Source organism: Aythya marila, assembly GCF_965140915.1.
Source record: "Aythya marila genome assembly, chromosome: 4".
Classification (NCBI taxonomy): Eukaryota; Metazoa; Chordata; class Aves; order Anseriformes; family Anatidae; genus Aythya; species Aythya marila.
In genome coordinates this window covers 46,981,465-46,998,980 of record NC_139045.1, presented here as the reverse complement: position 1 = coordinate 46,998,980, position 17,516 = coordinate 46,981,465, and the positions used below count along the sequence as shown (strand labels likewise).

The 17,516-nt window shown below is 41.0% G+C and overlaps 1 protein-coding gene across 1 annotated transcript; it reads left to right on the top strand.

The window, feature by feature from the left end:
• Positions 1 to 6,444: 6,444 nt before the first annotated feature.
• On the top strand, positions 6,445 to 8,701 carry LOC309877811 (interleukin-8-like; the record flags this gene model as incomplete). The annotated part of the gene is made up of 3 exons (XM_082759572.1): positions 6,445 to 6,502; positions 8,335 to 8,461; positions 8,614 to 8,701. The coding sequence occupies 3 exons, from the start codon at positions 6,445 to 6,447 to the stop codon at positions 8,699 to 8,701; spliced, it is 273 nt and encodes a 90-aa protein (XP_082615698.1).
• Positions 8,702 to 17,516: the final 8,815 nt, after the last annotated feature.

The following is a 17,516-nucleotide window of genomic DNA, read 5'->3' as shown; positions in this document are numbered from 1 at the left end:
AAACAAGTCAGCTCACTAACTGTGAGGCAGTCAAGTTGGTCAGTGCACAGGTAAATACCTGACAGCCAAATGGTGAGCACAAAGTTAGAACGGTCTCTCTTCTCAGCTTCCCTCTTCCTGGAATATTTTGCAATTAAGGAGAGAAAAGGTTTACAGACTTGCAGATACCACAGTAATAAATCAGTCTGTGTTGTCATTCCCCCCAGCCCAAGTCAAAAAGAATGAGGTGTCCATTGCCTAATGATCTAATGATTAAGGGAAAAAAAAAAAAAAAGAAAAAAAAAAGAAAAAAAAAAAGCACAATTATTACATCTTTGACAAGACTGCAGTGGAAAATTTTCAGTTCTGCTTCACTGCTCCAGAACACACAAGAGCAGTTCCCTAGCTGCCTCCTGCAGGCCGAGAACTGGAATGAGACAATGAACGGTCTGCAGAGTGGGAAGAGGGTGGGATGGCCCTAACACCTCCGGCCACAACCTCTTCCCAGAGGTGTTCATGGAACCCCCGTCAGACTTTAAGCCTTTTGAGCATGCTGGAGAGGGAAGGCCATGCAATCTTTTACATCCCAACTTTTGCTTTGCAGATAACAGGTAAATCTGCAATGAAATTACTGTGCATTTGGCAGAGATACCCGGGTACTAAAATTAATTTTGAACGTATCCCTAGGACAAATGATTTCATGCCTCAGTTTCCACCAGCACCTTGCAAACCTAAGAACTTCAAGAAAACATGGGCTGGGCTAAATTCGGAGGCCAAATCCTCTTGATTTTATTGTTTTCTTTTACTTGTTTTTTATTGTTGCCTATCCCTGCGTACGTATTTATGCATTTTCAGTGTTTTAGTGCCCATTCAGGATGACACCAAAACAAAAGCTGGTTGAAGCACACACAGTTCTGTGCTACCATACCCTGTCTGTTGCCTCAGCTGCCTAAATGAGCCAAATCTTTTGTTGCTGTTGTTCCGCAATTTTGTTGCACAATTTAAGAATTTCCATGAAACTGTGGGGTTTTGTGCCTATTTGTTGTTGTTGTTGTTGTTGTTCCTAATTATAATTTTTTAAAGGAACTGACATTTAATTATTTGGTATTTATAGACAAGGTGGAACAGTAAATGTTCTGATGAGGCTTAGATATTTTATGTCTACTCATAACATACTGTCCTAGTTCATGTTGAGTAAGGCATTTTCCTTACTCTGCTGTGGGAAAATGCATTTACATGAAAAGGCAGACTTATCATGTAATGCTAATGTAATAAAATGCAATGCAATACAAATACTTTTTTTGCTGAGAAGTATAGTGGGCTTTTCTGCCAATTCTGTGTTAAAATGGGCCCGTGCAGCTGCGTCAGCTCAGCTAGCCAGGAAGTCAGGAAAGTGGGAGCTCTGCACCCATCTGCCTGCAGTCCAGGCTTCTGCAGGGTGCCCAAGATGCTCTGTAGTGAACAAATGTGCCTTTCCATTCCCGGGCACAGTGTTTAAATCCTTCCCGTGGAGCTGACGATGTGAAGACAGGTTAGCCCTCAGGTGCTGAACCCGAGTACACCCCTGTGATCTCCAGGAGCTTGTATTCTGCTTTGACTTAGGGCAGGAAGGAGCAACGGTGCCTGCTGTGGTACGAAACCACAACAATTTGCAAGTGGAAATGGGGAATTTGTTTCCATGAAATGAAATCCTTCAGGTTCCAGCTCTAACAAGAAACCCTGTCACCTTTTAAAGCAAAGAATCTCTGTCTATTATTTTTTAGCACACATTTTAAGTACAAACAGTATGTTCAATCACTAGGTACATAACACTTATTTAGTGACAGAAAAATAGAGTGCTGTTTGCTCCCGAAATACAACGGGCCCTTATCTGAAGATGTAGCCAGATCCTGGCCTTGGGACACAGCTAACAGTGTTCTCTGGTAACTGAAGGAAAACTACATCCTCGCAACACTGCCTAGCTTTTCTTTGAGAGAAATCGCAGGAAAGCAAATTCTTATGAAAAACTGTTGTTCCTTATTTATTCCTCTTTACCTGACAAGTCCAGGTGATCTATGTTTTCTAGTTGTGATCAGACTTTTGAAAACTTCTTGATGTATAAAATAGCTTTTCTCTCTGTAATGCCAAAATTCGAAAGTCCGATATTTAGGCTGTTGTGGCTAAGAGGAACTGTTCCGTCACTCAGAAAGGAGAACTATTTTTTTCAGTGATACCATATTCTTGCTATTGGAAGTAAAGGGATAAAGTGTTACTATATTAACAGCTTTTCCAAGGCAAATCAATTATTTTGCCTGAACTTATCCATCTGATGAGTACAGAAATTTAAAATGAAAAAGGGCTAAAAAGATGTTACGCATCTGGGAAAAGCAGTGAATCCAATGATGCATGTCTGCAAGCATTAAAGAGAGAAGTTAGGGGAGAAATGGACAAATGTACATGTCAAAAAGGTACAGAGGATGGGAAGGTACTTACAGCTACGTATATAATTAACTGAATTAAATTTCTATCAAAGGGTGGATTTTAAAATATGCCAAAGACACACACATCTACTTGTATCAGGCACACATTACGAAATCTCAAAATGACTCGAATTATAGATGCTCTATTACCCAACTGCCTAGTGCACTTGGTCACAACATGACTTAGCTAGGAGTTGAAGACATTTCATGAAATGACCGGTGTTACTGGTTCGGTCATACAGTGAAATCTGGCTGTAAGGAAAATCAGCAGTTTCCAAATGACTGCGATGCTATTTGTCAGACAAAAATATTCCGAGTTTCCCCACATTGCCAAGTGAGCTGGAGTGATTATTATTGTCCTATCCGAGAACATTTTGCTTCTCAAAATTTATCTTATTAGACTGTTTTTGCATTTTCCCACATTTTGTAGACTTCATACCCTTTTCTGCTAGAGAGAAAAAGAGAAACTTTGCTCTGTTTCTCTCTGTGGGAGTCCTTTACAACACAGATGTCCCCGTGCCACTTGACACTGGGGTCAGAGGAGGTCCCCCTTGTAGAGACCTGGCTGGGACACGGGTGCATTGAGGCACTGGTGTCCCATGTAAGGGTTACTCGGAGCTCAATGCTGGTGATTACACCACCTACACATCCTTGCCCTTATGGAAAATTGCAGCAAGAAGGCCTCATGAGAGCACCCTTCTTATCTAACCATAGAAATGATGAATAGAGTTCCAGCAAACCCTCAAAAGAGCTTGTGTAAGCAAAATGGGGTAACCTTTTGGCATCCAGGATTCTCAGAGAATGCTGTGCCCTGCTTGGAGCCCTGCTCTGTAATGCACAGTGAGGGGCTACCAGCATCTGAAGAGACATCAGATGATCTTCACTCTCCTCTTCTTCTGTGTAGCATTAGTTCCAATAAATGGCATTTTAGGTGATGCTTTGTAGAGCCTGACTGCCTCTCTTACTGGCACCCTAATGGACTAGCAACTTTCTGGTGCAAAACAGCCTTTCAGAAAATCCAGGAGATGGTCTTCAGATGCAGGCATGTGCAAATCTCCTGGCTACCAGTCTGTGACCGGGTCTGTGCCGGCCAACACGCTTCTTCCACACCAGCAATGCCAGCTTTACTGCAGCCACCTAGAATACCAGAGTTGCCTGTTACACCACCACGCAACAAGACCTCACTGCTCTAGGCAGTTTCTGGCGAGGTTCATCCAGACACCAAAATGAGTCTGCTGGATTTGGCAATTCTCCAAACCGAGCAAAAAGCTTCTAAAAAGGAAGCACAATGACAAATGAGCTCAGGTCTCTTCTGTCTCACTGTCCTGGTTTCAGTTAGGACAGAGTTAATTTCCTTGCTCAGGGATAGGCTGGGCATTGGTCAGTGAGTGGTGAGCAATTGCATTGTGCATCACTTATTTCATACACATTATTATTATTATTATTATTATTATTATTATTATTATTATTATTATTATTATTATTATTATTTTCCTGCCTTAATAAACTGTCTTTATCTCAACTCACAGGCTTCACTTTCCCGTTTCTCTCCCCCATCCCAGAGAGGGAGGGGGACGAGTGACCGAATGGCTGTGTGGTGTTTAGCTGCCAGCCGGGTAATACCACAGCACTCACCTCTACTCACACTGTGTAGGGCTGCAGAACCAGAGCTACCCTTGGCTTCTCCCTCTCCCCCTCCTTCCATCTGACTCTTTCTCCAGCAGCCTGGCCACCACAGAAGTGGGTGCCTCTTTCCAAGACAGGACCCATGTAGTTCACGTTTCCAGCGGACCGCGCTATCACGCTGAAACCACACATCCCCCTTCCTGACCATCCCCAGTGCCCAACCTTGCTCATTTTGCAGAGGTGTTTCCTGCTTCACTGAGGAATCCCACAGGATACTCCTCTGCTGGTCTCACACCAGAAATCACTCGTCTGTTCCCAAATTTATGGCTTGCCTTGCTCCCTTTAAGGACAAGCTTGAGATTGTAAGTTTGCAGGTGCTGGTAACAAGCCCATTGGGTTGCTGTTACCCAAGCAGGAGGTGCAGGTTCCTCCACCAGTTCCAAAAATGTGAGGATTACAAGGTCACACAGGCATTCAGATACAGCAGAGTAGTCCTGCACTTGTGGCCTGCTGAAACCACAAAAAACATGTACCACCATGTTTGTTACAAAGGATTGAAGCCAAATTCCATGTCAACCAACATACGAACCAAAGCTGAAAAATTATTTTGCACGAAGTGTTAGCAATTTCTCACAATGACATATGTACAGATACACATGGAACAAGTTTTTCATCCTGCTCCTTACAGAAAATAATGATACCTTTCCATGGGGAACTATTCACGGGAAAATAAAGTTTTCCACTGCTTTATGAAATAACCTCAGCTGTGAGCATTACCATAGATATGCAGAGTGGCATGCCTTACTGGTTGTTTTTGAAACAAAAAGAAAAAGCTTTTCTAAATTCATACTGTAGAGAAATGTTCTTGTACTTTTCACTTCACAAGCAAAACTGATGGTAATTAGGTATTTCTTCACATTTTTAACTTTTATTTAGTTGATTTCTAAAGTTACCAATGTTTTAGTTATTTCATGGAGCAACCAATTTCACAACATGCAAATGTGCACAGAAAACCACAAACATTATTTGTCCATCTTGTGAGCTATCGTTCACTCGCATGCCAATGCCAAATATTCATATATAGAATGGGTAAAACTGAGTTCCTCTTCTGAATACAGTATTTTTGGCATAGCAAAATCACCAGCAATTCATTATGGCAGAAGAAAAGGCTGGACTGGGATTGCAAGCAGCGTGCAGTGCACACGTCTGGTCATAGACATGGGGAGAGCAACTAGCCATGTGGCGAACACATGCTTTCTTTTGTTTTTTTTTTTTTTTCCCTCATTTTCCTCTCTGGAGGAACACAAAGAAAGAAGTGGGAAGAAGAGATCTGAAAAAAAGAGGCATGTTCAAAAGGGTTAAACACACAAGCACAAAGAGGGACAATCCCTTTGTGCTTGCGAATCCAAAGGGACTCACAAGAAGGAATTAATTGCTCTTGAATGAGAAGAAGAGAGAAATACCAAGGAGGGCAAAGGAGGGACCGTGAGGTGGCTGTTTCCAGCATTTCCACAGCTGGTTTGTGTGCGTATCTGTGGTATTGCGCAATTAAATCAAATCCTCATTTAGTGAACCACACGTTATTAGTTCCCTTTGAAGGGAAGGAGAGCTTATTTTGTTACTACCTCGAATGACAAAGTTAAACATGGCTTTAAGTTCTTTCTAAAACAGAGCATAATATTCAGACATGTTGAAAACTCACACCTCCTTAATATCTTTATTTTATTTTTATTCTTTCTCAATAATACAATTACCCAGATTTTTGCCTATGTTCTGTTACCAAGTTAATTCTGCCTTGTATTTCACTGAGCAAAAACAAAGCAAGTACTGAGCTATAAAAGTCAGCAGCAAATGAAGCTTCATATCTTCCTCACTGTTTCAGCCAGCATGTTTGAAAAGCTCAGCCTTTAGATACTCATGCATCTCACACATTTCTCCGTTACTCTCTCACAATTTGTCTGTCTCACCTCAGACAGAGTCTCAATCTCTTCTCACATCAGCTTTGTCTGAACATCATCCACTGATTCCACTGCGCTCGCTTCTGAATGACACTGCTGAAGTAAAAGAGGGCAAGGCACACAATGTTCAACTCCATAAAGAAAGCATTTTAGTATTTTACTGTTTTATTGGAATTAAAGGAATCAGAGCAAGCCCAGGGGCTTCAGGTTGCTGCTCACTTACAGGTATGTTAGCAGAAGATGTTTCATCTCAGATTTTCCCACTACTTCTGGTTGTGGCAAAAGGCAGAAGCAAGAGCAATTGCATCTGTATGTACTTGTGCCTGCAAAACAAATCCTGCAGCAGTGTCAGCAGTCCCATGTGGGTCTGGAGACAGAAGAGTTTGTTTTCAGTTCACCATAAGAAGGCACAGAGAGCAGTCATGGATACCAAGATTGCAATCTCCCTCCTGATTCTTGCTTTTATGGGCAACTTTCCTGGTAAGAAAATTGAATTTATCTTCCTTTATATTTCAATTCTTCTGCAATATGGTTGAACTATACAATATTTTCAAGGTATGTAGGACTTCCAAACTCACACTGTCTTCAAGGTAGCAGGTCAAGATAAAGATGTCCACAAACTGTCAGAGTGAGCCTATTTCTCATCTCCTATTATTCTTCTACTAGTGCAGATTCACTAACATTGAAAACTTGTCCCTTAAATATTCTGAGAAAAATGAGATTAGAACCAAGGCTTGAGAAATTATAGCCTGCGATAACTGCGGCATGTTTCATTACTATGACTTCTCACGTTGTTTTTATAATAACAACCCCTGAGTTTAAAGCCCAGAATATTCAACTTAATTTGAGTTAATTTATTTCTATTCACCACCAATCTGTAGAAGCTCTTCCCGGAGAAGCATGAGGGTAAACAAAAGCAAAGTCTGCTGGGATAGTCCAGAGAGTATTTTGTGGGCAGAAAGTTTGCCAAGTTTAGGGGTCTGGAATGCTCCCAAGCCTCAGCACCATGGAGGTCCATGTATCCTGGCTTCACGCTGGGATGGCACACATGTGCAGTCCCTCCTGGGCCAGAACAGAGCTGGATAAGCTGTTACCAATCTTCAGGCTGGACAACTGGTTAACAGGACACTGGTATCATCATACACATCCAGCTCTGGCACCACCTTTGGAAATTTACTTTCTTCTGTTGAGCCTGAAGAAGAAAAGGTGCTGCTGCTATGCAGTGATGCTCTGTGCTGCCTGGTGTTTGACTTTCAAGTGCTTTTGTTTCTGCTTTCTGTCAGGTAGGGAGGGAGGTGCTGGTCAGCCAAAAGAACCACTGGAGGATTCAGCTGGCCGGAAGATAAGTGAAGAAGGGAAATAGGTGGATGATCTTATCAAGGTACAAGAAGTAGCACAGGGTGAGGTAAAGGGCAAAGCTGGATGGTATTAAGGATGTAAATACTGTCCAAAGACAACTGGTGAACTGAATGGGATTTCAGCTTCTGTGGCCCTGCTCATCTCAGTAAGAGTCTCTGTCCTCCCCCCACCATCTGTTTATCTGAAGCTTATCTTTGCTGCTTGTTGATGCTGCCCTGAAAAGTACTGAACTTCCCTTTCAACTAGATTCCACAGTTCAAGTGTCAGGAATTGCAGGCTGCAGCTCTAGCTTGCCTTAGCAGGAAAAATGAAGAAATGTGAGAGCTGTGATTGTACACTTTAACCCTGTGCTGTCTGACCTGAAAACAGGAACCTATCCCAGTGTCCGCAGAGGGTGGAGCTGGGAGAGCTCTGGGGTTTATGGCTTGTGATCCTGGGAAACTCCATCACCTTTCTGTGCCCAATCTTTAAAGCTGGGCTAACATTTTTCTTGCTTTGCTAGGAAAATGTGGGACTGGAAGGACTGTCAGGCAACAGCAGATCCGTGGACTTGGGAGCTGTAGGGAATGTGGAACAATTCAATTAAACTTCATCCCAAAGCCAGATAGATTTCTTGCTCCTAGTACTTACACCGCATGGCTTCCTCTGCAGCCTGATTCTGAGGTCAAGCTTCTAAGCTAAATGTATTTGTGGCTCTCTCACACCAGGTGCCAACACAGAAATTTAGCCCAAACAGGTTTCACCTCCAGGCTGTATTCATGGAGAGCAGCCTTCGGCCTCTTTGGCTAGCTTCTTCTTCCTCTCCTAAGACAGGGCCCCCAAACTTTCAGTAGCCTTTCACTGTCCTTGATATTGTGAGACACCAAGAGAATTGTGGCAGCAACAGGAGCTTATTCATTGTTACCTGTGCAAAGTCTGCAGACATTATGAGCTTTCCTTTCGTTTCCTCACAGAGATGATGCTGGCGGCAGAGCTGCGGTGTCACTGCATCCGGAACATCAGACGATTAATGCTGCCGAAGCACCTGGCCAACGTGGAAATCATTCCCAAGGGCCCCCACTGCAAGGCTGTAGAAATCATGTAAGTAAAGTCAGCAGGCGATGGAAGGCACAGCTTGTAAATGCTGAAGAGTTGGCAGCCCTTAAGCTTGAAACCTTCAGCCTTCTCTGTGTCCTCCGCTTGCCTCCTCTGGTGCTAACATTAATTAAAGTGAAATGTTCATTCCATTGCAGAGCAACACTGAAGAACAGCCAGCAAATCTGTTTAGATCCCCAGGCAAAATGGGTGAAGATGATAATTAACAGGATTCTGCACAGGTAGCTGTCAGGATTACCTAGTAACTGGAATTATTCCACCAAAGGGTGTTTTCTCCGGTAGAAACATCAATGTGAGGGCAATGTTTGGCACTCTGTCTCTGAGAGCCATTTGAGAAATGCAAGGCTGGGAATAAGGAAGGACTAGAATTAGTCAATCTTTGGACAAGGCAGGAACAAGGCTTACTGGATATATCTCTGTAATTTAAAGCAAACAACCACACTAAACGTTATCCATCCTGTATTTCCAATGAGTATGTTGGTCTTGGATTCCTCGGGCTTGTGTTCAGCTCCACAATGCCACAGGCAATGTTTGGGCTTTCTGGAGGGAGAGCCTTGGAAATAATACAAGAGCACTGCTTGGCACTGCCTTGCTGGTCAGGCTGACCACTAGGACAGGCTTCCCTCGTGGCTGTGGATGGATGCATCTCCTCGGAGATAAATTGCATGCAACAGCTATCCAGGGAACCTTAGTGTAGAATAGTTGCAAGTGACTTCCCACTAGTGCAACTTAAACCTACAATCAACTAAAAAGAAACAAAAACTAAAATAATTCTTTTTTTTTTTTTTTTTTTTTTTTTTTTTTCCCCCTAGGAGTGAGTGTTTTTTACTGTTTCTGATGTCTGTAAATTAATATCACTGTGTTGTGCCTTCTGATAATTCATTACAATGTCTGCATTGCAGCTCAGCCAAGAAACATCATCAGTAAAGAAAAGAGAGTCATCTCTGCAAACAAGCAAAAGCTGCATGGAAATGCCAGTAGCCTCTCAGTGTCTCCAGGGCTAGGTATTCATCATCTTACTCTCATTTTTTTCTGTCTTCGCTTCTATCCATGTACAAACTGTTGATTTTCAAAAGGAGACTGCTGGGCTCAGTAGGCTGCCACAACACAAGCAACTTCTCATATTTTATCACAAAATTTTATACTGTGCTTAACCGCAGAGCATTTAAAGCAATATTCTAGCCAAGCCCTAGCCTAGCATCGCATCACTCAGCTGGAAACACTTGCACAGGTTTAGCTACACCAAGGAGGTAGCCGTCACCAAACTGGTGGTAATACCAAGTCATCTGTAAGCTTAAGTCATCTGTAAGCTTCGTTCAGAAGAACTACAAAGTAGGGTTTTGTCTAGTTTAAGAAAGCTGCAGTTTTCAAACTAATAAGGAATTAACCAAAGGAGATTCTAAGTGAATGTATTAAAAAGAAAGAGAGAGACAGAGGAAAAAAGGAATTTCTTGATATCAGTAAGCAGCTTGCTTAGAGGCAATATGATCAATTGAAGTGAAACAAATGCTGTAAGATTTTAGTGTTTAAAACCTTTTTTTTTTTTTTTTTTGTCTCATGGTCATTAAATACATCTCTAACCTTAAAACCATAATCATAGTTATTTTGGTTTTTGTCACCAAGCATGACTGCAATAATACTATCAATTTCAAAAGGGTTCTTCTCTATAAAAGGTTTTTAGGTTTTCAGAAGCCTTCAACTGTAAAGAAAATGTGTATGAAATATCTTAATGTTTCAGATGTGCTCAGAGTTTTGCCACCTGCAAGCCATTGTGAGGCTTTATTCATAATGCACCAGGGGCTGAAATGTAAAACAAAATTTATAATAAATACAAGAGTGTATATAATTTTCTGAATTGCTGTGCTGTTCTTACAGGGAAAAAATAGATTTTACATTTATTTTCAGTACAGAAAGACTTGGTGAAAGGCATTTAAATAACATATTTGAATACTATTTTGTTTTCAAAGTGAGAAGTCCCCTTTCCCCATCTGAACACAGATGTATTTTTGGTTCTTATGCATGTAAGAGATCATGATATTGTCACTGAATACTAACATTGTTGGTCTCCAAACACAGCTGAGAGCTCACTTCTCAGCTGTTTAGCATGAGGGGCTATTTAAGATCTATCTGACTACTCAATAAATGAAAGAACAAAACAAAAGAACAGGTTTGCCACTAACACTTACATGTAAATGTAATTGAAAAGATAGCTCAGCAAGAATTTCTTTCCAAATATACTGAAAAATATGCTGATCTAGTCAATTAGTTAGAAGCAAAATGGTTGATACTTTTATCAGTATTTGGATTAAAAGAATGTTTATTTCAGCTGTACTGGACATGAGGTAGCTTTCTGATCAGTTTACTTTGCCAAAAGCACATGTTGGTACATGAAGTGTATATTCACATTGCAGTAGGAGTTGTTAGTGAAAAATGTCTGATAAACACAGTTTTGTGTGATTCTATGCACCCAAAAGTGCTATCGTGGATTCCAGTTTTTATCTCTGCAGACAGTCAGTGGCTGCAATGACACAGAAGATTAATACAGCATTACTATGACACAGAAACAGCAAGTGAATCTTCTTCCAAGCCCATAAGAAACAAAAACACATCTGGTACCAGATGTACCAGATGTTGCTTCACCTCTCTGGGACATCATCTTAAAAAGATTTAATTAAGGTTTCTACCATTGGAAGGATTCTTGCAGATACTTGAAAAGTTCTTCTAACTTCTAATGTACTTTCACCCAGCACTGATGCAAAATCTCTTGATGTTTTTCCATTTCTATCCCGCTGCATTAATAGGTCTTTTCCATTAAGGTATCTGTAAAAAGTCCCCATAGCTCCTCTCGACAATGTAAACCCATTTCATCTCTTTGCAGAACATGAAGTCTTCTAGGCACTCTCTGAGTTCTTCCCTGTGTCTTCTTTGATTTAAGCTAATCTTTCTTGCACATAAATAATAATCTTCTGGATAAAATCTTCATCTTGGCATGAAATGATGATGCTGATTTTAAAAACACAGTTTGTTGTGGTTGTTTGACTGGCATTTTATTTGTTGTAGATGGTCATCCACACATAACAGACCTTTGTAAACAGTCTGCCTTACAAAGATTATTGATGTGAATGAAAACAAGACTTGTTTTTATGATGCAAGACAGGATGTAGGCACAGAGCTGCAATATTTCTTTGAGATGTGGCTTAACTCTCAGGGAAAGAACTTCTGGTCTCTGTGATGGTAAATGAAATGTGTCAAGAAGCAGAAAAACAATCCTGTGGCAAATCTTTTGGTCTTTCATCATCTGTGACAAAAGAATGTTGCACTCCAGCCTAAATGTGACACAGCTACAGGCATATTTTTAGCATTCAGTGGGATATGGGAATTAGAATCCTAGAATATCCTGAGCTAAGAGGTACCCACAAGGATCATGTTGCTGTTCCCAGGGAGCAAAGCTCAGCTTCGGCCCCTCCACTCCCCTCGGGAGGAAGCTGCAGGCTGCCATGAGGTTGCACCTCAGTCTCCTCTTCTCTAAGCTGAAAGTGGGGGACAAACCTCTTAGTGAAATGAGGAGAGCAGGAGGGAGCTCTCCTCACTTCAGTTCTTACGTTCCAGAAACAGAGGGTGTGCTTCAGATACCCTCTATTTATGAGGATTTCTGAGGAAAAATAATACGAGAAAAAGTCCATTTTCATGTAGGTATTCTTCGTACTGGCTGTCATTTTGAGCTTTTTGCCCTTGATAATGCAGCCAGTGGGATGGAAAGGTGTTTGCTCTGTGGCTATGTCAAGGAAAGCAATCTGTATTTTATGTACTGTTAGGTAAGACACTGCAGCAAAGTCACAAAACTTTGTCCCTTTAGTATTTTGTGACCTTCATAGCAACAGCAGCCTTTTGGTGATCAGTTACATAAAAATGAGGGATGTCCAAATGACAAAATTATGTTGTCATAAATAAAATATTTTGGAAAAAGTACAAAAGCAACTTAAGCATTAAGACCCTAGAGGGGTATTTCTTTAAAACTAGTTATTCCAATAGGATGAGCAGCTGACATGCAGATCAAGCCTCTATTATGCCTGAACACCTCCAGATTGCACAGAAGACAAAACCTGCAGCCCTGAAGTGAACTGGTACGAAGGCCAATTCACAAACCCAAAACCCAGACCTCTGCATACCTAGCGGATCTGAAAATACACTGAAAAATCCCACAAAAATGCCTTTGGTTACCCTCCAAGGTGAAAGCAAAACATCAGAAGGCCCACATCTTCTGTTTTCACATAGTGATACCAACAATTCAGTGGCTGAAAGGATACATAAAAAGTGCCTCAAGGAAACAGCTGAGTAGTCAAGGTCAACTTAAACCACAGACAAAGTAGTACTTGGCTGGAAGAAGCGTGCTGGGGACAGTAGCAAGGCCCTGGGTCTGTTTCCTGGAAAGTCAGGCAAGCTGCTGAAAGAGAAATCAGAGCATGCAGGACTGACAGCTATGCGGGGGGGAGGACTTCCCACCCACAGAGACCAGCAAGGCATAGCAAGCTTTCTGCCAGGGTTACCCCAAGCTCTTTGTCTGCCCACAACATCCCCTTTCCTTCCCCTAGCAAGACCCTCCTGGCCCAGCTCCAGTCCTGGTTCCTCTTCCTTAGGACAGCAAAAATCAGTTTTGTTTACATGGCTGAGAAGCCTTGAACCGGTTCTGCAAGGATTTCACCGTACTGTGAGGAGGCTGCACTTAGGAGAAAAAGTTGGAAATATACATGTAAAAATACCAGCAATGCCTAAATTAAAACAAAACAAAATAGCAACCACAAACCCACAACACTATAGGAATGCACTAGCATGACCTGCAATACGTAACACAAACCATTTCCCCGAAGTCAGCACACAAGCTGCCAAGCATCACTCCACATGCAGCAGTCACCGGGGAGAGGATGTGTGAGAGCTGGCAGTGTTGATGGCACTTTGATCATCATGCAGGTGTTGCACTGCAAATGAGAACAGGCACAAGCTACAGTTTTGAAATACCCTGGTTCCAAAGAACTGGGAGGCGATCCAGCTAACAGTGGGAAGCAGAGAGCAGGAAGGGCATCAGTCTGTCTGTACGGTAAATGTAGATAAGGTTCAGAGGATGATAAGGGTTATGGGAGGGGAAACAACCAAGTAGAATACACCTCTTCAGCCTAGAAAAGAGATGTGACAAAATTTTGTAATGTTGCAAATGGCATGCATAAAGTGAACAAGGAAGTCACTGCTTTCAATCTAAAAGAAATATGGCCAAAAAAAAATAATGAAGGCAGCCAGTGGCAGATTCAGGAGAAACTAAAGGAATGTGTTCTCCTTACATCTAATAGTTAAACTGTGGGATTTTTGCTACACCATTCTGTGGATACTAAATGTTTACAGGGGGTCAGACAGTGATTAAGCAAATTCATCACTGAAAATCCTATAAGGCCTACTCAATACAGAGATGCTCTGTTTGGCTCAAGAAGTTCCTCAGCTGCAAATTCTTGACATCTAGAAAAATACAGTGGAATATTAAAAGTGTAAAGTATCTTTATATGTTTTCTCTATTCTTTCCTAAGCATTCCTTATTGGTCACAGTGGGTGTCAAGATATTGTTCTAGGTGAACCTGTAATGAGATGGTGATGCAGCTGCTCTTCTGCTTTTGTCCTAAGGCTATTGAAATGCCATGACATTTACAGGATACTTGTCAGCTTGCGTGTGAAGAGCTCAGAAAATCTCCCCTATACACCTACGGAAATGAAACAGGCAATAAAACAAAGCAGTTTGTTTCACAAAGTATGCTGAGTCAATGCTACGATCCTCATGCTGCTGATTTCATATTCTAGATTGGTCATATGAATGGCAATGTCAGCATGAAAAAAAAAGGAAACTATAGTTTCCACTGTGGAAGGATGACTTAGAAACACCATAGCATGATGAGGAAGAATGAAAATAACCTGAAAGATTGCACCATTACTGTGCACTGGAACCGTGTTAGGAGTGGTGCGTAAATTCTCCTTGAATTAATCATGTCAAGTAAACTACAGAAAACATACAATTTCAGAAACATTTTTCCTCTGATTTGAATTGAGTTTTCTTGTTCCTGGAACCAGCATGCAGTTCAGTATGGTTTATTCAATTGACAGACACTTCTATCAGCCTTGAAATGCGTTGCTTAATCACCTCTGGAATAGTTTTTCTGCCTTCTTCCAAAAAAAATGTCAGGAAGGAGAAACCAGAGGAGATAAAATGTTATCCTCAACAGCACAGAAAAGTCTCCTGAGGCTTGTTTCCTATGTGACTATCAGATGCAGAACACGAAGAATGTTTTTCTAAGTCAGATGAGCAAACAACGGCTGGGTCCAGAAGGCAAGAAGGGGATACTTTGCCTAATAAAAGTAACTTCTATTTAATTCTTCAGTATTTGAGATCCTTAGTACTGCAGATTCTTAGGACACTGGTAATGCCCTTATTGCCTTCAACTATTTATTTTTATTTTTATTTTTATTTTTATTTTTATTTTTATTTTTATTTTTATTTTTATTTTTATTTTTATTTTTATTTTTATTTTTATTTTTATTTTTATTGTGGGAAAGACCTAAGTATATGGAAACTTAGAGTCATCTCTGCCAACATGTGTCAAGTAAGAGGAAAAGGACTTCCCATGTATGTTCCTGGATTGTACTTCTAAATGTGTAGCCCCCACTGAATGAGGCCTCAGAACTTGATGGCCTGTTGTTTTGTCTTCTGTTCCTTAGAAAGGGAAGAGGGCTTTCACCCCAGCACTTCCATTGCACCTGCAGTCGTAGCAGATAGAAGAAACCTGTCTGTCTTTATGAAAAGTCCAATCAGTCCATCGAGCCCAACCTTCAACCTGACCTACTGCATCCCATCGCTAACAAATTGTCTGCATTCAGACTGACACCATCTCAGGGTATCTTTTCCATCTGCCCTTTCTCAGTGATAAAGTTGTTACTGAGATGAAAACAACAAAAAGCAAGGCCAAGTTATGAGATCATATTGGTCCTGAGTAAATTGACATGGAGAATGAAAACAATTAGCCAGCGCTCCCTGGACACTCACTACTTAAATATTAACACCGAATGGTGCCAGCAGAAAAATATACATTACACCACACTGCCAACAGGGAAACTTAAGAGCCTGAAGTATGGCACCACTCACGTAACACTATATTTTTTTTTAAAAGGAAGGTAGCTGCAGAGTCTGATTTCTGCACTTCTCGTTCTTGTTCTTGTCCCTAATGCCAAGTTGATGTAAGACTGGACAAACTGAACACTGCTGTGGGAGTATGCCAGTGAGTGCATGGTACCAGGGTGAGATCACATTCAGACCGGACTAGCTGAAATCCGTGTTGTAAAGCCATATTCAGGATGTCGCATCCTCTTTCGTTTTGCACTCTGTGCCACCTTTAGATAACTCGAGGCTTTAATAATATGAGCTACTTTAAGATTCTTGTGAATTATGGGAGAAATTGTTCTATGAAAAAACAGGACTAATCTTCTCCAGAAGATTTCTGCATTTAAAAGGCTTAGCATGTTGACTGCAAGACTGGTAAATGATGTGCAAATGAATGAGGTCAGCACTCTGAAATGGATCCAGTTAATGAGAATGAAAGCACCAATAATTCTAGAAGAGAAATCCTTGCATAAATCTTCAGATCAATACCTCAGCAAAGTTAGTTGCAGCATTTTTACTTCCTTCAATGGGCTGCATTCTAGGTTGCTCTACTTCTCAGCTACATGTTATATCCCATCTCAGGTAATACAGGTTTCACAGAAAGAGCTGATAGAAATAGTTTCTTCGAAAAGCTGAACAGGAGATTAATGAAGATAACTGATCCAATGAAGCTGGACAAGTTCAGACTAAAAGGAAGAGAAAGAAGGGTGAGAAACCAAGAAGGAAATCTGGAAAAGAATGAAACAGTAAAGATTCCTTAAAGGGTGTGGAATCTTCCTGCTCCTGTCTGCACTGGCCTGACTAATTAGAGCATTAGTTTTGGCACTCTAAATTGTTACCCATGTCATCATACGTCACAAGGAAATGTGCCATTCTGATTCCAGATGTAGGAAATTATGTGGGAAATACTGATTCACTGCAAGGAAAATAGTAAAGTCATAGAAAGTCACCTTTCAGGCTTGGGGCACGCTGAATAAAAATAGCCTACGTTCTGTATGAAATTAAAATGATGAATATGCATGTAATTCCTCATTTATATACTCAGTCAAAGTCAGAAAATAAATGCGATTTGGGGATTCATTTTTACATTTTGAATTCCAGCACCCAGGGTGTGGAAGGGGCTCTTCTGTCCAGTGTGTCACTCTATGTCAGAGTGAACAAACGTCTATTGGTTTTCAAGACAAGATTTCTTGGTGATAACATCCTTATTAACCTATTGGTAACACTAATACCTTTATTAGACCAGCTACTTTAACTGGGAGGAATAAGTATATACACCAAAAAGGCTTTGCCAGCCTGCTGTTCTACTTCCCTATACAGTGAAAATACCCAGATTATTTGACTGTCCGCTAGAGTTTTGTCTTTTTGATAAAATGCCATACTTCAACAACAACACCCCCAAACCACTGCATACAGCAGGCCACATTTCTCTATATCACATGAGTACACTGATGGAGCTCCACACTGATGTGTGCGACCAAAAAGATTTTTTTCTTAGAAAACTTCGGAGCCTGCTATAATGAAGAACCAAATCTCCACTCTACAGGAGGTAAAGAACTACTGCCACCTGTGGTTTAGTGATGGGGAAACTGAAGTCATAAATATCCCGGAATTTTGAGCAAGGTCTTCCCGTTTCTTTTGCTATATAACACTATAACACTGTCTTCCTACTTCTTCAAATCAGCAGATCAGCATTTTCAGGAATCTTTCTTACAGATACAAAATTCTGCTCTTGTCAATGAAATGAAACATTGCAGGGATTTGAATAAAAAAATGTATTGGCAATTGTGTTCTTTGCCAATCCATTTATCCTAAACAGAACACCAAATTCGCCCACTGCTTTTTCTC